The sequence below is a fragment of the Gambusia affinis genome, linkage group LG05, assembly GCF_019740435.1.
Source record: "Gambusia affinis linkage group LG05, SWU_Gaff_1.0, whole genome shotgun sequence".
Lineage (NCBI taxonomy): Eukaryota > Metazoa > Chordata > Actinopteri > Cyprinodontiformes > Poeciliidae > Gambusia > Gambusia affinis.
This window is the reverse complement of record NC_057872.1, coordinates 18420312-18440436: the sequence shown is the minus strand read 5'-3', so window position 1 is coordinate 18440436 and position 20125 is coordinate 18420312. Positions and strand designations below refer to the sequence as shown.

The 20125-nt window shown below is 39.9% G+C and overlaps 1 protein-coding gene across 2 annotated transcripts in view; it reads left to right on the top strand.

Annotated features, from left to right (window-relative positions):
- clstn3 (calsyntenin 3) overlaps window positions 1-20125 on the top strand; it is a 44857-nt gene that overhangs the window by 21582 nt on the left and 3150 nt on the right. For both annotated transcript variants that reach the window (XM_044116853.1, XM_044116854.1), the window contains 8 exons: window positions 57-116; window positions 231-379; window positions 1633-1781; window positions 7676-7902; window positions 8004-8165; window positions 9126-9271; window positions 9449-9584; window positions 19941-20125. In XM_044116853.1, coding sequence (XP_043972788.1) covers window positions 57-116; window positions 231-379; window positions 1633-1781; window positions 7676-7902; window positions 8004-8165; window positions 9126-9271; window positions 9449-9584; window positions 19941-20125 — 1214 coding nt within the window. The remainder of the gene's footprint in view (window positions 1-56; window positions 117-230; window positions 380-1632; window positions 1782-7675; window positions 7903-8003; window positions 8166-9125; window positions 9272-9448; window positions 9585-19940) is intronic.

Below are 20125 nucleotides of genomic sequence, written 5' to 3'. Positions count from 1 at the left end.
TCAGTACGGCTTATTGTTTTCTGTTTTTCTGCCTCTCTCTGTGGTTTTCCCAACAGAACCCGAAGAGAAGCAGAAGGAGATACTAAACAACACAATCCCAGAGGGAAAAGACTCAGGTGACCTCCCTGTTTCAAACAAATGCTCAGCTGATTGTCTTTCCTGTTGCTGATGCAACAACAAAGTGCAAATTACAAGCTGGTGAGACAATATCACGTGTTTTTGCACTTTAGTGAAGTTTGTGGGTGGTTACCATGGCCTGCTGTCAGGGGTGACGGTGCGTCCTGGCAGCGTGGAGCCGCACAGCGTGGTGGAGTGCTTGTACGCCTGCAGGGAGGGGCTGGACTTCGGAGACCTGGAGACTCTGGGTTCTGGGATGAAGGTAACGCCTCAGGAGAGCTGCAGGTTACCAGAACTGTGTTTGCTGCCGCAGGCCGTGAGGAACATACAAAATACCTGATTACCTACTGAGATATTTTCTACTTTTGTTTGGATTAAACCATAAAATAGTTGATTTTAAAATTTAGGTAACCTATTAACCTCAGGTAGCTGTTCTCAGCTTGAACAGATTGGGATAGATTGAGAGAATACACAAAACAACATTACATTTTTTTGCACAAAATTATTCTTATAAAATCAGATTATGGTCTGGTCATTTCTGCTCATATTGAGCTATCACAATGAACTGTTTCAACTTATTTAAATCCAAATGAGCTGCTGCTGGCCACACCCATCAACTCAAATTTTGGACTAGCAAATGATAATGTCTGCAAACTGCAAAATTATACAACTGTACATCTTTGAAAAACAGAAGTAGAGCTTTCTGCTCTACTTCTGCAGAAGAATGCAACAAGAATGCAACAAGTGGTTTCTGGATGGTAAGTCGACAACAAAATCTGAATCAGTCTTTTCCAGCTGCCATTGTACAGCGTATACAGTGGTAAAACCAGCTGACCAAATGTGCTAGAGCTCCACTTGGGTTGCTAGGTGACAGGGCTAGGCTTGAGTTGGGTTGCTAGGTAATGGTGCAATCCCCGTTCAATGTGACTTAACAATCTGGAGGTTTTTGAAACAATTTATTTTCCAGGCACCAAAAATCATTAATTTATTGCCAAGAAACAGATAGGTGGATTTTTTCCTCTGTGTATTTGCTGCAATATCCATATTAGTGTGCTATTATGGATATTATGGGAGAACTATGCAGAGTTTTAGAGATCTTTATGCCCCTTTGCTGTGTGTCTCGCTGACAGACTACTGGTGGTTACTGATGACTTCAAGGGTGCTTCTTTCACTGGATTTTATTTATGGGGTATCAGAGTAAATGTATCTGAACAGAAATACTCTCTAAGCTTCTCATATTTTTAAATTGTGGAAGATTATAGAAAGCTATATTATAATTTCCATTTTCTTCATAGTTATTTTCTACTTTCTGTTGGTCTGTGAAATGAAAACCACTGAAAAATAAATGGTATTTTGTCGTTGTAATGTGTCAAAATCAGAGGATGTGGATACTTTTGCAAGGCACCATAAGTTAAATATTTTTATTGCTTTGAATTAACCTGAAGGTTAAAAGTCTAATTTGATTTCACAGACGGGTAATTTGTATGATAAAATGTTGATTACTTGTCCTTCCAGGTCCATGTGAACCCCAGTCAGTCGGTCCTGGTGCTGGAGGGAGACGACATCGAGAGCTTCAACCGAGCCGTTCAGCAGGTCACCTACAGAAACTCGCTTCGCTTCGCCACCCCTGGAGTCCGACCTCTCAAACTCACCACTTCCCTCAGGTAGAAGAACCCTATAATTAATGAAAACGTTCTATGAACTCCAAATGATTTGCAGCACCGCAGAAAATTTAAAGGGACATATCTTCTCCCAAGACAAACTGAATGCAGCCAGGAAATTACCAATAAACTAAGATTTAATTTAGCTGTAAAAAGGAAACATTTGATCCCTGAGTTCTCTTAATACACAATGCAAAAAGATTACACTGTCAGAAGAAAGAATTACGTCAAATATAAATACTTATGAAAAGCAGAGTCATGCAGACTTTTAAAGAGAAAATAGAGCACAAAGATCGCACCAATAAAATTTACATCAACAGCAGTTTAAATAGGCAAATTGTTCCAGATTGTAAGTGAAAGGGAAGAGGTTAGAGAACTTGCACACATTTCACAAAAACTATTTTTTTCTCACTGTCAATAAATCCGACTAAAGACTTTCTTTACCAAAATTATTACTACTCTGATATCAAAATAATGACAGCGCTAAATGTTAATTACTTTCTTCAGATTGAGAAATTTGCATAAGTTCACTATCCCTTTAAACAGTTTGATATGAAGTCATGACTTTATTAGCATCAAATGAATAAATTAGCTTTAGTTTACGCAGCATATGAACCGAAACATAAAATATTCACAGCCAACGCTCATTTAACCAGAGCTATTGTTACGCAAATAAACAAGAGAATCTGTCTGTTTACATTTGACTTTTTGTTGATTAGAAATCACACATTATCTAGAGTGTCTGAATTTATAATATAATAAAGTGTAGTCACATCATAAGCACAAAAACAAGTGCTTAGATGCTTACAATTGTCACTTTTTGTGTCTTAAGCAGCAAGAAGAAAAGCTAAAGCTAGCTGAAGCACAGGAGAAAAACCTCCATAATATATGGTTAAGGATAGGAACACAAATTACTTCTAAAATCTGTTTAAATTATTTGAGTAATTTATACTTTTGAACTCTGACCTAAAGGAACGTGCATTTTGCAGATATATCACATTGAACAGAAAGTTGCAGTTTTTATTTATTTATATATATTTTTTGCTTTTTAGCATGTTGGCCACGTATTTCTTGATGCAATATCTCAATACAACATGCCTTTGAGACATGCCACTACTTTCTCTTTCCCTCACTATTTATTATATTTTCTCCCATATTTTTCCCACTTACTGCAACTAGTTCTCACGCTGTCTCATCACTCGTGTGCCTGTCACGTTGGGCTCTTGGGATGTGCCGAGTCAATTCAGGCAGGCGCAATAACCAGGAAATGGGGCCGTGGAAAAGACAACCAAACCGCTCCTGTTTGCTTTGTTGTGGGGAGCTGGTGCAGGTTTTTATTGGTTTTTCTCAGAAAGAAAGCCAAGGCCAGATAAGCAACCTCACATTCAAAAACAAGCCCAAAATACCAGCAACTCATGAGATTTGCAAGCAACTTTAGAAAAGACAAGCCCAGAGTTGTTTATAATAAGTTGTTTATTATAAGTCGCATGGAGTCACTAACGGCAGCCAGGTTGATTTATCTGTGTAAAATGTATGTTATACATTTTATTTGGAGTGAAATTAGGGGAAAAGAAAAGAAGAGCACCTTATTTTCTCAGAGTTGCATTTTTCCATTGAAAGGACAGTCGGCCTCTGCACTGGTCTGATGAAAAGATTCACTAATAGTTTAATTAAATACCGAACATTTACTTTTCCTCAGCTGTCAAAATAAATGACCCCTTTGTGTGTTGCACTGCTGCTTCTTCACTTCACACTGAGTCCATATAAACCGGACCTTAACTCGGCTGAGATAATGACTTATGTGCAGTAAAGGTCGAACATAAATATATACTAGCAGAAGATAACAAAGAGTATCTAACCTCTTTGGTTTGCCTTCAGGTTTCATTGACAGTCAACAGCAGGTGGAGCTTGTTCATTTTTTGTGTTGAATTAAGGTGAATGTGGATTAAAGTTAAATCACAAATCATTTATCTTTAGATTTTTATGAATTTTTAGTATTAATGTCTAAAGTGAAAGAAACTTTTTCTTATTTGTATATTTCTGGTTGTTATTTATTTATAAAAATCCCCCTACTTATCAAATTAGTGTGCTAAATACATAATTGATCAAATACTACACAAGCTTCCAATCATCTGTTGTTCCTAGCGCACAACGCACATTTACTGTGTACCAAGCCGGTCCAAGGCAATGTGAACTAAGCGGGTGCTTGGGGCCCAAAAGCATCATTCGATTTTACTTCGTAATGATAAATTGCACATTTCACACATCTCTCCCAAATTTTACAATCAAAATATATTAAACCTGCTGACTTGTTTACTGTAAATTCAGTGTTTATCTGCAAATGTTACTTTCAACAGTTAAATTAATATGCCACACTTAAATACCACCCTGCATTTCAAAATGTGAATTAATTAAACCACCTTTGCTTGCTTGCTGCTCCTGTGAGGTTGAAGTCAAAAGCTATAGTAGCTCTGGTATGATGTCAGATAACTGCAAATTACCCTAATAGTAATAGTAAAATTATGGGGCGACTGTGGCTGTATGCAATCGGAAGGTTGTAGGTTCGATTCCAGCTTCCTCCTGACACATATCAATGTACCTCTGGGCAAGGTACTTAACCACAAATTGCCTACCAATCTGCGTATCAGTGCATAAATGTGTTTGTGAGTGCGAATGGGTGAATGTGACTCTAGCGTAAAGCGCTTTGAGTGGTTAAAACATTTAGGTATGTTACACATATGGAGTCGCCAAGGAATAATGAAGTACCTGTTGGTATGAGGGCCTCAAATTAAAATCAGCTTTGGACCCTGAAAAGGCTTGGGCCGGCCCTGACAGCATGTAAATATTGAGAGTCTGTGCAAACCTGTATCCGGTTCCAGCTGTTTTTTTGCTTTACAGATGTTTTACTGACTGTACATGTGGAGAAACTTATCATATTAGCTATTTTTCTTTGGTTTTAGAAACAGAAGTGTGAGTTTTAATGATTGGTGTGATGTGGCAGCAAAGTGCAGGAGAGAATCTGAATGAAGGAAAAACCTTTCCTGAGCTTCTGCTGCTTCCCTGTAGGGCACAGCCAGCCTGCACTTTCAGCAGCAGCCTGTGCAGATATTCTCATTGCTATCTTTAAACATGAATGTTTTAGTCACATGTTTTTATAAGATTAAGATGATTATGAAGCCATGCATCAAGCTGATGGGCTTTTTCTATCTGACAGTTTAAAGATCCCAGGAATTCAAGGGCATGCACAGATTTTTTCCCCTCTTTGCTTTCTGCTCAAGGAGAGTACTTTTTCTTTTTTTTTCTTTACTTTGCCATGTTTTATTGCGTTTTTGAAGCTTAGACTGATTTGAGCCCAGGAGTCAACCAGATGGCTGAACAGCAGGCCCTTCTGGAGAGGCCGATAGAAGCAGCTGCTTACTCTGATAGTGGATATATAGCACACACACTCACACCACTTAATCAGCTTAATACCCTTTCACATATGATGGTGAATTTTAGGGCAAGCTGGTAAAGAAATTGTAGCAATTTGTCATTGATTCAGTGTTTTTTCTCTTCTTCTTGCAGGAAAATTACATTTTACACAGCAGAAATGTGTTTGCACGTTTGTTATTTTCAGCATCACAACAGATAAATGGCGACGCGGTCACAGTGGAATAGCAGAGCAGGGGAATAGGTTGTTTTTTTAATACTCTGCCATGCTTTCTGCAGCTGTTCTGCTTTGAGTTAAATCCTAACATCAAGGTGACACTGTTTAACCAGTAAAATAAAACCAACACTGATTAACTGTGAGGATTTCGTTTAGCATGTCACACTCTGTTTAAAGATGTTGGTGCACATGGGAAGAGGAGGAGTGAGCTGCCAGAGAAGCTTGCCTAAAGTCGTGTTCAGCATCGGTTTGATCTGCTCCCCAAAAGCCTCTGGGCTTTTTAAAAATTAAAGCCAAAGAAAGATTCCCAAATTTAGTCGGTATTCGCTGCATCATCCGGAAAACCGAAACGAACAACAGTCGGATTCACTGATATGTTTGGTTTAATTTTAAAAGTCGACAAATTGTCTTCCCCTTATCGCTACACCATAAGGAGCTTCAAACAAACAAACAAAAAAAAAGAGAAATAAATGAAGTTTTCTGCTTCTGCCACAATAGTATGGTTAATTAAAGAATAAACAGTCTTACTATCATCATCACCCTTCTGGGTATCTATAAACACTGTACCCAGTTTGACCCGTTCAGTCTCACTGGTTATTAAAATATCTAAACTGTCTCTTTAGTGTCTAAAACATAAATTTTACCTTCTTATTGAGCTAACTTCATTTGGAAAGAAGAAGAAATGTGTTGTATTTTAATAACAGAAGTTTACATAACTGGATCTGTTTGTCTTGTAAAATATCTTGAAATGACGTGTTTTGAATTGCCGCTATATAAATAATGCAACCTGAACTGAAACAAAACTTCAAAAAACATCACATTAATCACTGTTTACTTGTTCCTGATTAACAAAATGTATGGACGTATGTAACCTTTCAGATTAAAAATCTCTTAATGCAAGAGAGACCTGGGCAAGACTGGGAGTAACATGAATCATAGCAACAAATATCAAAACCCAGTTAAAATGCAATATGGATAATAAACGAGGAAAAATAGCTAAAAGCAAACACAGCCGTAGCAGTAAAAGTAGGATTGAAATTCTATTTGATATTAGTCAAAATATTTACAAAAATGTTTTTTAATAAACTGATTAAGAGTGACCTTAAATATACAGTATTAAAAAGAAGATTTATTCAGAGTGCTTATCAAAAGATAAATGCTTTTTTCTACAAAACGTCTCTAATTTACTGTAAAATGTCGGCAGCTGCGGTTGCCAGAATTTTATGGCATAAATGTGGTAAAAGTCTGGCAACCACAGCTGCCAGCATTTTACCGTAAATTAGAGATGTTTTTTTTTTTTACAGTGTAGATGAGAATGCAAAGTTTTCAAGTGTCTGTCTTTTTCTCAGATTTAAATTTATAGATTATTATAACCGTCTAATTCAGATTTATATTACCTATTTTAATCTAAGAGAGGATAAAAATAGTGACCAAAAGAAAAACGTTTCAGAGTCGCCAGGTTAATCCTCCAGCAACAGAGAATAGTGAAAGAAGTATTTTCACTGCACTTTACTTTTTACTTTTACTCAGGAGAAGTATTGCTAATCTCACCTCGGTAAAATTTCTGGATACTCTACACGCTGCTGAATGAAGAACAAACTTGTTTTAATCAAAAATTCACCAGACACAGACACACACCTGCAGTTTTTCTTAAAGTTTCTTAAATTTTAAATTAATTTCAAAAATTCACCAGACACAGACACACACCTGCAGTTTTTCTTAAAGTTTCTTAAATTTTAAATTAATTTCAAAAATTTTTTGTTTTGCCTGATTTTATTTATATTAATTATTTTCATGTTCACCTTTAAAATACCAAAATGTCCAAGTAATTTTATTTTCTGATCTACCTCATGATGTAATTTTTAAATATTAAAAGTTTGATCAGCTACTCAGTACTTTTTACTAAGTACTTTTTACTCCAGTAATTTTTTTGGATGGCTGCTTTTTACTTTTACTTAAGCAAAAACATGTTGAAGTAGTGCTACTCTCATAAGCAGAGTTTTTGGGTGCTCTACCCTCCTCTAGTAACATGTGATCTTATGTTTCCTGTTATAGTCCAAATTTGCGTTTGTGATGGTAGAACACAAACACTGAATTGTTCTACCACAGTGAAATGTGTTATTTTAGTGATTTCCACACGTTTCAATAAATTTAAATGGACCTGTATTTGTCTTAATTTCATAGGCTGATTGAATACTCCATTCAAAGGCTGTAAAATAAATCTGTTTTCTTGTTTGTAATTCTCTTCCAGGTGTTTCAATGAGGAAAGCTGCCTGTCACTGAAACAGCTGGAGGGATACCTGGTGGTTCTCCAGCCTGATGCCCCTCAGATCTCTCTGTCCGGGGTTGGCCCACATCTGGCCCGTCCGGCGCCTGAGTTTGAAGGACCCCGCGGTGTCCCCCTCTTCCCTGAGCTGCGGATCGTCTGCTCACTGTCACATGCTGTCAACACAGCTGCACAGGGCATGGAGGGCGGAGGTGAGCAAAGACATGGAGATTTAATGTTTACAATTCTTAGTTTCTACTCAGAAACGGGAATGTTTATGTTTGTTTATGTCATACTCTGCATCGCCTCTTAGCCCTGATGTCGGATGCTGTGGCTCACACTTTGGACGGATGTGAGGTGCAGCCGCTGGGAGAGGAGCTGAATCCAGAGCGGGAGGAGCTTCTGGTAGACATGGACGTTGTGCGAGAGCGAGGACTGGATATCATCAATACCACCGCTTACATCGCAATTACAGGTACTGCTGCTCTGCAATGCATTTTTAAAATTACTGTATCTTTATTGATTCACAAAGAAGCAAATTTTACGATTTTAAGTCTGGACGATATGGGTGAAAAATGTATCATGATATAAACATTTCTTATCAGTTGAAGTTGATAACTGGCTATAGGTAATTAATGATTCGTTTTTTGTTTTAAATAACTGAAATACAGCCAGACTTTATTGTTTTGTTCAAAGTTTTTACTCCACAAAGTTGTTTTTTGTCATTATTTTTATTTACTGTGCCAGTTAAGCTGCTGGTTGCCTAGCTACAAGTCATAGCTAGGCAACCAAAGGCTGAGTGAGTTGCTAGGCAACCAAAAAGTGAGCGAGTTAGTAGATTGCTGTGAGCGGTTGACTGGTTAAACTCTTTCCTCTACCTACATCTCCCAGAATGCTGTGCGGCGAGCTTTGTGAAATGCATGAAACAGGAAAGGTCACACTGCCAGTTTGGCTGTATTCCAGATATTTAAAACAATCAATAATCATCGATATCGACTGATCTGAAAGGCTTACATCTTGACCTGTTTTGCAGCCATATTGCCCAGTGCTAGCCTATTTTAACGCATGTGTTAGCTCTGTGTTAGTTTTCTAGCACACATTTTGTCATATTCATGTTTCACTAATTTGGTTATTTCTGAAGGCATTTGGTTGTATTCGTTTATATTTGGGGGTATTGGAACCAAAATGTGCTGATTACATATGCACACCACACTGATATTTTTGGAGGGAAAATCACCTTTACTTTCATTCATCTTCCAAGGCCTTGATTTGCTGCTTTGTGTTGGTCTGCTATGTAAAATCCCAGTAGAAAGTGAAAAAGTGTATGAATGTTTTTGCAGGCCAGGATATTGTTTCTGTTGTGGCTGTCCAAACATTGTCTCTCTGTCTTCTTTTTCTTGCCTCTGGGATCTTCTTTCCTATCCGTCTCCTCCAGGTGCTGAATCCATCTCTGTGTACGAGGACGTCCTCCGCTCAGTCCGGTACCGCCTGGCCAGAGGCTCTGGCCGCTTTGAGAGGCGGTTCCGCCTGTCGTGCTCCGAGATGAATGGCAGATACACAAGCAATGAGTTGACTCTGGAGGTAACGAGAAACATCGCTCAAACAACATCCATAACAGCTTTCAGACCTTAGCCTTGACCTTTTGAAGCATTTTTCCAACAAAAGCTGGAACGTTGATGATAGTGTCACAATGAATGTTCTATATTAACTGGGTTGCTTTCTAGGTTATAAATTCTGTAACGTTTTCACTACTTTCAGGTGAACTTTCTTCACTCTTTGGAAAGCCTATACCACCCTTCCCACCTGCTGGCCTCACAGCAGCAGTTCCTCCATCCATCTCATCATTCTGGAGAGCTGAGTGGACACACCTTGCCGAATCCACATCGCAACTCAGGTAATATTTCCTTAACCACCTGATTGCCAACTAATTCCTTTCCGTAAAAGCATTCTTTAAACCTTAAACCTTTCATGATGTAGGAGGAAAATTATTAAAGTATTCTTCCTTGAACAGTTTAGGATACATCTACAAGCTATACAAAACACGTTCATTACCTTTTTTACACAAAATTATTCTTTGATAATAAGATTTTAGTCTGGTCAGTTCTGGATATGTTAAGCTCTTTTCAGAATGAGCTGTTTATGGTGTCTTGTCACTTTAGATTGTAATAAGTTGCTGCTGACCACACTTCCAAACTCTTGCACATGAAAATGGCTGCAAACAGAGGCACAATTATACATTCATTCATCTTTGAAAAGCACAAGTGGAGCTTTCTGCACAACAAACAAGAATGCAGCAAGTGGTTTCTGGATGGTAATTAAACATCAAAACACTTGTCTTTTCCAGCAGCCATTGTACAGCGCATGTAGCGGTCAAATGAGCTGACCAAATGTTAGGTTGGGTTTCTAGGTGACGGACTGGGCTTTGTTGGTGTTGCTAGGTAACGGCACGTGCCTGCTGATTTGACACATTACATTCTGAAGGTTTTTAAAACAAGTAATTTTCCAGACACCAAAAAACACCAACTTATTGCCAGTAACCGGCTGGGTTCTTTCTAAGTGCTTGAGCTGTTTTTAGAGGCAATTGAGACCCAAATGGAAGTACAAAAGCATGCAAAATATGAATTTTAGCATAATAGGTCTCTCTTCAATATCAACAAGGAAAATACAAGCTTTACTAAACAGAGAATCCTAAACGTGTAGCGTAAATTTTAAAATTAGAGGTAGCTTTAGTTATAATCCCAGGTGGCTGGTTCAGCATTTGTGAAAAAGTGGTGGTTGATCTTGTTATTGTTTTAAATGACTGACACAAAAATACTCTGAAACTCAGCCAGAAAGATTTGACATTAGGCTGGGCCGCCATGCACGACTCCCAGGTGTGACATTGAGTGGATCGCAGAGCCTTGCAGAGGGCAGCCAGATTTTCTGAGCTGAATACCAAACAGTGAAACCCAAACTGACAGGCAGTTAAGTCCTGGAGGTTGACAGAGGGTTTGGGTCAAACCTATTGATGACGGACTGAGCATCCTGACTGAGGCAAACAGCTGGTTCAGCTTTCAAACCAACACATCCACCAAAATGAGTGAAGAATCACTTGAGTTTCTAAAAATGTAAAATAGTGACCAGAACTAAGCTGTTGTCAAGCACCTGCAAGTCAAAATGAAGAGTAGAGGAAGAATGCTGCAGGAGTTGATTCGCCTTTTATTTGTATGCGGAGACAAAAGAGAAACTCAGAGTGAACAACCAATAATGTAAAACCAAAGATTTAACATTAACGTTTTTCTCGATACTTAAAAATGTTAATGTTGTTATAACAAAGCTGTTAAATTTCTACTCTTCATGTCTCAGTCTTGCCTTTCCAGTCACATTTCATGTTGTCTAGATGGAAAGTTTTGCCTTTTTTTCAATAAAAGTTTCCTCAGAGGAACAGATTGATAGTAGCAACATATCAGTAAACATGTTTGACTTTCATTAAGACTGAATCAAGAAACAAAACCATTTAATCTGTCCTGAATAGAGATAAAAGAACAAGTTGTCTCCTGTTTAATGATCTCTCAGCTAGTTTATGGCCATCTAATGAACTGCTCTATAAATACATCTTTAAACTTAATGCATTTCCATAAACGGCTCCATGAGTCACAAGGATATTAATGGATCTGGAGGAGAATTTCACAGGAATAGAAACCCTCATTTTGTGACAGAGTTGGCAGGAACTTCATGTGTTTGAGCTGAAATCTTAATAATGCAGCTCCATAACTATTGAGGTAAATTTCATTCAGGTAATGTGAATATTTAAACCAGCTGGACAACTTTTCAAATCTTTTGTTGATTGTACTGATGACACATTGACTCGTCTGTCTTATAAAGATCAGCTGAAGCCAGAAAATTAAAACCCCAGAAACATTTTCTCACATCATAACCACAAACTCTGATGTATTTTATTGTTAACACATTGTAAATGAAGGGTCTGCAACCTGCGGCGCCAGAGCCTTGAGTGGCTCTTTGCATCGTCTACATAGGGTCTTAATAACTCTAGCTAAACATTATTAAGAACCCACCATTTTTAACAGAAATAAACCAGCAAATATGGGTTTAAGCTGATTTTCTTTTGTTCAAGACATACATGTATTGAATTTGTATTCAGTATATGTATGTCAACTAATGAATGGCAGTAAAAGTGCCAGTATTGCTTTCTAAAATCTATTTTTCTTCCCAGTTGTTTACATAATTTTCCATCAATATCCACATTCCACAGAAGGAAATTTATTCAGCCTCTTTTAGTTTTATGTTTTTCTTTACTTAAAAACCTAAAAATAACAACATTGAGTATCGCAGTGGCTGCTGTCCCAAGTTTGTTTCCCTTTGCCGCATGTCTTTCCTTCCTTCTCTCTGCCCTCTTTCTGTTGCATTACGGTAAAATAAAGCCCACTAGTGCAAAAAAAACCCCAAACAATTATTAAAAAAATAAACAACTAAAAAAAGGAATAAATTGATGGTTCTTTTTTAAAAAGACATTTTTATTGTAGATGTCCACCACGATGTCCATTTTCTTTATTGAAAAGGTCAAGTAACATTTGCAGCCTGAAATGTGTTTAATTAGCTGAACTGAGGGTAAAATTGGCTCTTTGGGTGGAGAAGAGGTTCCAGTGTTTTCATTCATCGCCTTTGTGATTCACTGTTTGTCTCTAAGTTGGCACATCCACATAAATACAACTTATTCTTTTTTGCCCACTGTCTTTCACAAAAATCTCAAACTCAGTAAGATTGGATGGAGGATGTCTCTAAGCATCAGTTTTTGACACCAGTTCTCAAGTTAATTTTAGTCTATACTTTGACTGGACCATTCTAACTCAAAGATACTGGTCTGTCTAAACCAGTAGCAGCTCCTCCAGAGTTAGCATGGGCCTTTTGGCTGGTTCTCTGATTGATACTCTCCTTGCTTGGTCTGTCAGTGCGGAGGGCCAGTTATGTCTTGTCTTTTCCTTATGACTAATTATGAATTAAATTGTCTTATCCCTAATCTCTGCTTTTAACCTCTTCTCACCTTTACCCAAACCTATCTTCTGTAGTCTTCACGTTGGTGTTTATTCATTAATGTTTCTCAACAAACCTTTACTCATCTGTTGCACACTTTAATGATTAGACAGTGTGTTTTTCGCAGGTTCTTTATTTTCTTTACACTGTTAACACAGACAAGAGCGACAGTGAGCGCCTCCGCTGACCAGCCGTTACTGCACTAAATTGCCGTTGGCTCGCTGAGTCAGGAGTGCTCACCGTGCTCCATGTGCCAACTGGTGGCGAACTGCTGTAACTGCATCCCAGCTCAAGCAGGGGAAGTGCAGCCCAAAGGCACGGTCAAAAGAAGTCTTTAAATAAAGTAAAGTAAAAAAAGGGAGGGGGTGTAATACTTCTAATGTCCATTCTGTCACACTCTCCCCTCCAAAATGTAATGTCGTCCCGACATTCGGGTACCCTAGCGTTACAGCAAATAAATCAGCAAACATGTTTTAATGCTTTACAATTATGCAGAGTACTTCTAGGAAGGAGTCAGAATGAATGTTCAAAGAGATGCTATGCTGTGTCCAGTCCGACAATATGACATATATCTCCTATTAACGTCACATTGCTGCAGTCGACGTCATTGTGCACGATGACAATCCACCACTTGATCCGCCAGTAGCGTAAATATCTGCAATCTCTTCTGAGAGTAAGGTACTTTAACTTAAAAGTAAACTCTACCTTTAAAAACATGCTGAAATTGATACCATGGGTACTCATCTATCATTCTACCTAAGATACATCAAAAAGTATTTAATCATGCAAATCATTCTAACTTATTCACATTAGAGGGTTAGGGTTAGGGTTAGGCTGTCCCAAATTATGGTAATTGAATCGTAACATAGGTTTTCTTGTTCGAAAAGGATACCTTCCCACCCTGTGGGGTGATATGTCAGTCTCTTCTTGGTCACTGGCAGCTGACTGGTGAGACTCATCTCCACTGTTCATGTTCTCTGGATGAAAGTCGTCTTCTAGTGTTGCATCCATGTCCTCACCAAGAGTTGGTTGCTGCCCTGGTCCACCACCATCAGCTATGCAGTCCCTTTGCATGTCCTCGTTGATTGGGTGGAACTCTGGTGCCTCCGCTCTCAGCTGACTCTCGATGAGATGATCTGACTCCATTTTGTGATGCTGTAGAGGTGGATGAATGATGGCTTCCCAGTCGTCTTCATCATCAGAGCTGTCTGCATGTCTCTGCTTCTCTTTCTCTTTTCGGGGTCTTTTAGGTTGAGTGGTTACTTTTGGTTCTGTCGTTGAAAGGAAATCGCATGGAAGCAGCAGATTTCTGTGGATGGTCCTGATTCGCCCTTTTCCACTTTCTGGGTGAATTTCATAGACAGGACTGTCCTGATGTTTCCTTTCTTTAACAAGGTACACTTTATCTTCCCAGAATGCTCTCAATTTTCCTGGTCCTCCTTCTCATTCAGATTCCTAACAAGCACTCGGCAACCTGGATACAACTCCCCTCCATGCAGTTTCCTATCATAGTGAGCCTTCCTCTCATCGCTTGCTTACTGGCTGTCCTGGATGCCAACTGATAGGCTTCACTCATCCTTGTCCTCCATTTTTCTGCATAATCCCGGTGGGAAGAGCTTTGGTTCTTTTCACTGAGACCAAACATAAGATCAATGGGAGCCGGGCTGACGACCAAATAAGAGGAAGTACGGAGCATAGCCAGTAGCTTGCTGTGCAATTGTATGCATGAACCACTTTTGGTAGAGAAGATTTCCAATCTTTTTTTTCAATTTCTGGCAGACTCCTCAGCATGGCAAGTAGTGTCCTGTTGAACCTTTCAACCTGACCATTACCCTGCGGATGGTATGGCGTTGTTCTTGACCCCTTGACTCCACTGTACTTTTCGAGTGATGCAAATAGTTTGTTTTCAAACTCTTTACCCTGGTCATGATGCAGCTTTGTGGGAAAACCAAACTTCAAAATAAAATCCCCAAATATTTTCTCTGCAGCTGTTTTGGCAGCTTTGTTTTTGCAAGGATAAGCCTGGGCAAACCGTGTGAAATGATCCATCACTACAAGGATGTATTCATACCCACCACTGCATTTCTCCAGATGTAAGAAATCAATGGAGACTAACTCAAATGGGTATGTAGTGATGATGTTGGTAAGAGGGGCTCGAGCTGGTTTATTGGGCCGCTTTGTTTCAAACAACTGCATACACGGGTGACATAGTGTTCAACATCACCTTGCATGTTAGGCCAATAGAAACGATCTCTGATGAGATGCAACACCCTCTCAACTCCAAGATGACCCATCTCCTCATGAAGCTCCTTAAAAACAAGTGCATGATATTTCTGTGGTAGAAGGAGTTGTGAGCGACTGGCTGTCTTATGTGGAGTAGTCCATCTTCATCCATATATAATCTGTGTTTTTGTCTCATCAGAGCAACAGCCAACCTGTTGCCCTTGTGCCAGCCATGCTTTGGTTTTTTCTGTGCAGTAACACATCTCAATACTTCACTAATCACTGGATCATCTTGTTGAGCTTGTCTAAGAGCTGCTCTACTGATGTCCTTTACTGATGCATCACATTCCTCTGTGACCAGACTGTTGATGGTTGCTGGGCATAGCCATGGCTCAGAGTCTTGAAACTGAAGAGCAACTGCTTGAATAACACTGTTCATCACCTCTGGGTGTACTACCTGTGTGCAGGTTTGCATGTACTCCTCCATGCTGAGTGACATTCGGAGAGACCATCTGCATCTCCATTTACTTTACCTGGGCGATACTTTATTGAGAACTGGAAATCAGCCAGTTCAGCAACCCATCGATGAGTGGTTGCATTCAGTTTAGCTGTGGAAAGCACATATGTAAGAGGGTTATTGTCAGTGTAAACTGTAAATGGTGGTGCATAATAGAGATAATCTCTAAACCTCTCACAGATGGCCCACTTCAGAGCCAGGAACTCCAGTTTTCCTGAATGAAGGTGATAGTTTTTTTCTGGGGGTGTTAGCGTTCTGGATCCATATGCTATGACTGCTAGAGTTCCCTGTTGTCTCTGGTAAAGTACAGCACCAAGCCCTTCTTGTGAAGCATCACAATGTAGAATGAACGGTTGTTCAAAGTCCGGATAACCCAATACTGGTGGCTTCACTAGAAAATCTAATAACTGGCCAAGCACTTCTTGATGTTTTGCTGACCATATAATTGGGTGTGATGATGGTAATTGTCCACTGTTCTGATTTTGTTTCCCTACTTCTCGCTTTTGTGTTTTCCTTTTCCCTTTTCTCAGGGCTTAAGGAGAGAAGATCATATAGAGGCTTAGCTATGCCGGAGAAGTTTGGGATGTAACTGCGATAGTAGGAGACAAATCCCAATAATTTTCTCAGTTCTCCCACTGTGGAGGGTTTTTCTCTCTCAAAGCCTGTACAGGAGCAATATCTGCAGGATCCACTGTATATCCATCTTTTGTGACCAACTTTCCAAGAAATCTCACTTGGTTCTTAAAGATGTCACATTTCCTTGGTGTCAGCTTGACTCCTGCTTCCTGATAACGCTGCAATACACTTCTAAGATGATTCAAGTGGTCTTCAAATGTTTTAGAGTGCACCAAATTATCATCCAGGTAAGGCAAACACACCTCATCACGTAGTCCAGTCAGGCACTCCTCCATGGACCTCTGAAACTCTGCTGGTGCTGATGATAATCCAAATGGTATTCTCACCCATTCATACAGACCCCACGGTGTGATAAATGCAGTGGAGGCGACTTGATTCTTCCAGAAAGCCCTGGTGATAGGCTTTTCCCTGATCAAGGACAGAAAACCAAGAACTTCCAATCAGGCTATTTAGCATGTCCTGTATGCGGGAATGGGATGACGATCTGGCAGAGACTTCTTATTCAACTCTCTGTAATCACAGCACAGTCTGAGGCTACCATCCCTTTTACGGACACAGACTATTGGGCTAGAATAATTTGACCTAGACTTTGTGATCCATCCTCTATTTAACAAATCTTCAAGATATTCTTTTACCTCATTGTGCAGTGGTTTTGGAACAGATATATATGTTCTTGTCACTGGTGTGGGATCTTGCAGTCGGATTTTGAGCTGCAGTGAGGGGATGGTTCCAACATCATAATCATCATGAGAGAAGGCTTTACACTCATCTCGGAGTAGTTGTTTCACCAACTGCTGTTGTGCTGGGGAAAGGTGGCTGATGGGAACTGGTGGATCCCAAAGATCTTCACTTTCAGCCCTATTTTGGTTCTCCTTTTTTTCTCCTTTGCTCTCTGATCCTGTTGAAGTTCCATTTTCACAATTGAAATTTGGTGTCTCTATTTCATTTATTTTTGTTGATTCTGTTGGTGCCACATACATTGCTTTTACTGCTTGGATTTGACCTACTTTGCTTTTGGAGGGTAAAATAATGTCATGAGCAGTATCATTGTTCACTGGGATTCTGAAGCAGGACCAGGAACTCTGATGTAGGCACACTATTCCTTCTTTAACCCTTAGTCCTTCTGGTAGCTGCGACTGTGACAGAGGTTCAAACAGGACTCCTTGCTGACCTGCAAGTGGACCAGCTCGTGTACTGCACTTCACCATCTTCGTCTGGCCAGCTGGGATGATGAAGTTTTCTCTCGATGTTTTAACAGTACTTATGCCCTGTTCCTCCTTCATATTTCTCATGACTTTTAGAAATACCTCTGCCTTCTTACTTTCAATGGAAAATGCTGTACTAACAGCTTCTGTGATGATGGTGGGAGGATCTAGACCCCTTTTAATAGGTACTCAATCACATTGTAACCAATGATTGGTTCTTCTCCCACTGCATCCTCTTCAGCAACTAGAACTGGCACCCAGAGCTCTAGTTGTGTTTGACTCACTGATGGTAATTTAAATTTGACCTCAACCCAGCCAATAAAAGGGATTGGTGTCTTATTCACTGCTCTTCCATCCAATATTCCAGGTCCAATAATCTCAGTGAGACTTCTGATAGTAACATGAGGGAGATTCTGCTTTCTCCATTTTTCACTCATGAGGCAGACCTGTGATCCAGTATCCCATAGAGCTCTGGTTTCCACTCCATCCAGCAGACAGATAATGGTACACTTCTTTCCAATCAAGTTAAGCAGTTTGTCTCTTTGTGATGGAGCGAGGAGGTTGATACCAACACTCTCATTCAACTCAGGTGCTGCATGTCTCACTCCTTCCATACACTTAAGTTCCGAATGATGTGTGATGTCAGTGGTCAGCTTGTGTCCATTTCCTGTTTGGTCATTTTCCTTTTTATCATATTCTGTTGCTGGTACAGATGTCACACTGCTCACAGACATATCTGCTTCTCCGGGCCTGTCTGATGTGTTTTTAACAAATCTACACCCACGTGATAGATGCCCACCTTGTCCACATTTGAAGCAATGGTCACAAAACTCTCCTCTATTGTTTTCCTGGCAATGTTTACATCCACGCCTCCGACTTGGTTTTGATTTGGAAATAGATAAATGAGAGTCATTAACCAGTCTCCTGATGTCTTGCATCTCACTTTGAAGTTGTCGGATGGCATCTAGGAGCTCAGTTTCTGTGTGAGAAGCAGATGATTGTACTTTTCCAGTTCTATTTTTTTTTTCGATGGAAGATGGCTGTTCTTGCTCCCAAACTGCTCCAACTGTTGTTTTGGGAACTGCCTGTGCTTCTGCTCTAACCTCCCTCACTTTCAGATCTTTATTATTCCTTCTGAACTTCTGTTGCCTTTCCCATTCAATACTAGCTGCCTCATTAGTCTTTGCTATCAGTACATCATCTGCAACTGTCAGATCATCCAGGAAGTTCTTGAGCTGATGTTTAACATTATCATTAATAAGTCCTGTTCCTACTGCTCTCAGAAACTTCTTTTGAATCAGTTCTGGGCCGTAATCTTCCTCAGAGCCAGGTTCTCTAGATGCCGCGAGCAATCTTTCTTTTAACTCTATTGCTCTAAACAAGAAATTTTGTGGTGACTCATTACTGTCCTGTGTGATGTTAATTAACCGATGGTACAGGTCAGTGGAGCTGTCTTCTTTGTAATGACCCTTTAGTATTGTTCGCAGCTGTGCAATAGTGAGGTCTGTTTTGATCTCTAGCATGTCGCGGAGGGGTAGACCTGGGCTAATAGCCCTGACCACAGCCTCTATGATCTCCACTTCACTGTGATTTCTTTTTAGGCCCATTTCAATCTGATGGATCAGGTTTGAATAGGACAGTTTGTCTCTCTGACCTCTTTCTCCAATTTGGCCATTAATTTTAAATTCTCTTCTTATTGTAACTTCTGGTGGATGTGCTACAATGGGGTTGGTAGGTTGTTTATTCACTTTGTTTTCCAATTTTGCCATTTATCCCTGTAATTTCTTTGTTGCAGCCTGAAACTTAACTGTAATGCTGCATATTGTTCTTGCAAACTTATAAGAGCAGCATTATCCTGATTCACAGCATCATCGACCATCTGTGACATCTCATTTTCGCTCACTTCTTTAGCTTTTGATATTAATCTGCTGAGGAATTCACAAGCCACATCCTCTTCCTCACAATCTATAGCTGTATCTACAGCTGTATTTATTAGACTGATCAGCTTGTGCTTCCTGGTTTGGTTTTCTGCTGAGACTTTTCCATATAAACACACCTCTTGTAGCTGGTCCACTTTCAACTGCACTAGGGCCTTACTTAGCTGGTCCTGCAGTTGCTCCAACTCCATCGCTGGTGTGCCACGATCTCTCTTTCTCTTTACTGAAGCACCGCTGATCCCCGTACGGGCCACCAATTTTTGTTGCACACTTTAATGATTAGACAGTGTGTTTTTCGCAGGTTCTTTATTTTCTTTACACTGTTAACACAGACAAGAGCGACAGTGAGCGCCTCCGCTGACCAGCCGTTACTGCACTAAATTGCCGTTGGCTCGCTGAGTCAGGAGTGCTCACCGTGCTCCATGTGCCAACTGGTGGCGAACTGCTGTAACTGCATCCCAGCTCAAGCAGGGGAAGTGCAGCCCAAAGGCACGGTCAAAAGAAGTCTTTAAATAAAGTAAAGTAAAAAAAGGGAGGGGGTGTAATACTTCTAATGTCCATTCTGTCACACATCCACCAAGTAGAGGACTTCAAAGGACTGTTCTCTGCATTGTTCTTTTATTTAAACAGAGTTATCAGAATAAATTTAAAGGCACACCACACTTTCCAGAATTGTCACACTTTTTCTTCATTTCTTTTAGTGGTTCCAGGAGCAGCCACCGTCATCATTATGGTCTGTGTGGGCTTCCTGGTTGTCATGGTGATCCTCGGTGTCTTCCGAATTCGCTCGATCCATCGTCGGGGTGAAGGCTCCAGGGGCGGGGCTAAAGAGGGCAGCAACCAATGGGACGACTCGGCGCTCACCATCATCGTCAACCCAATGGAG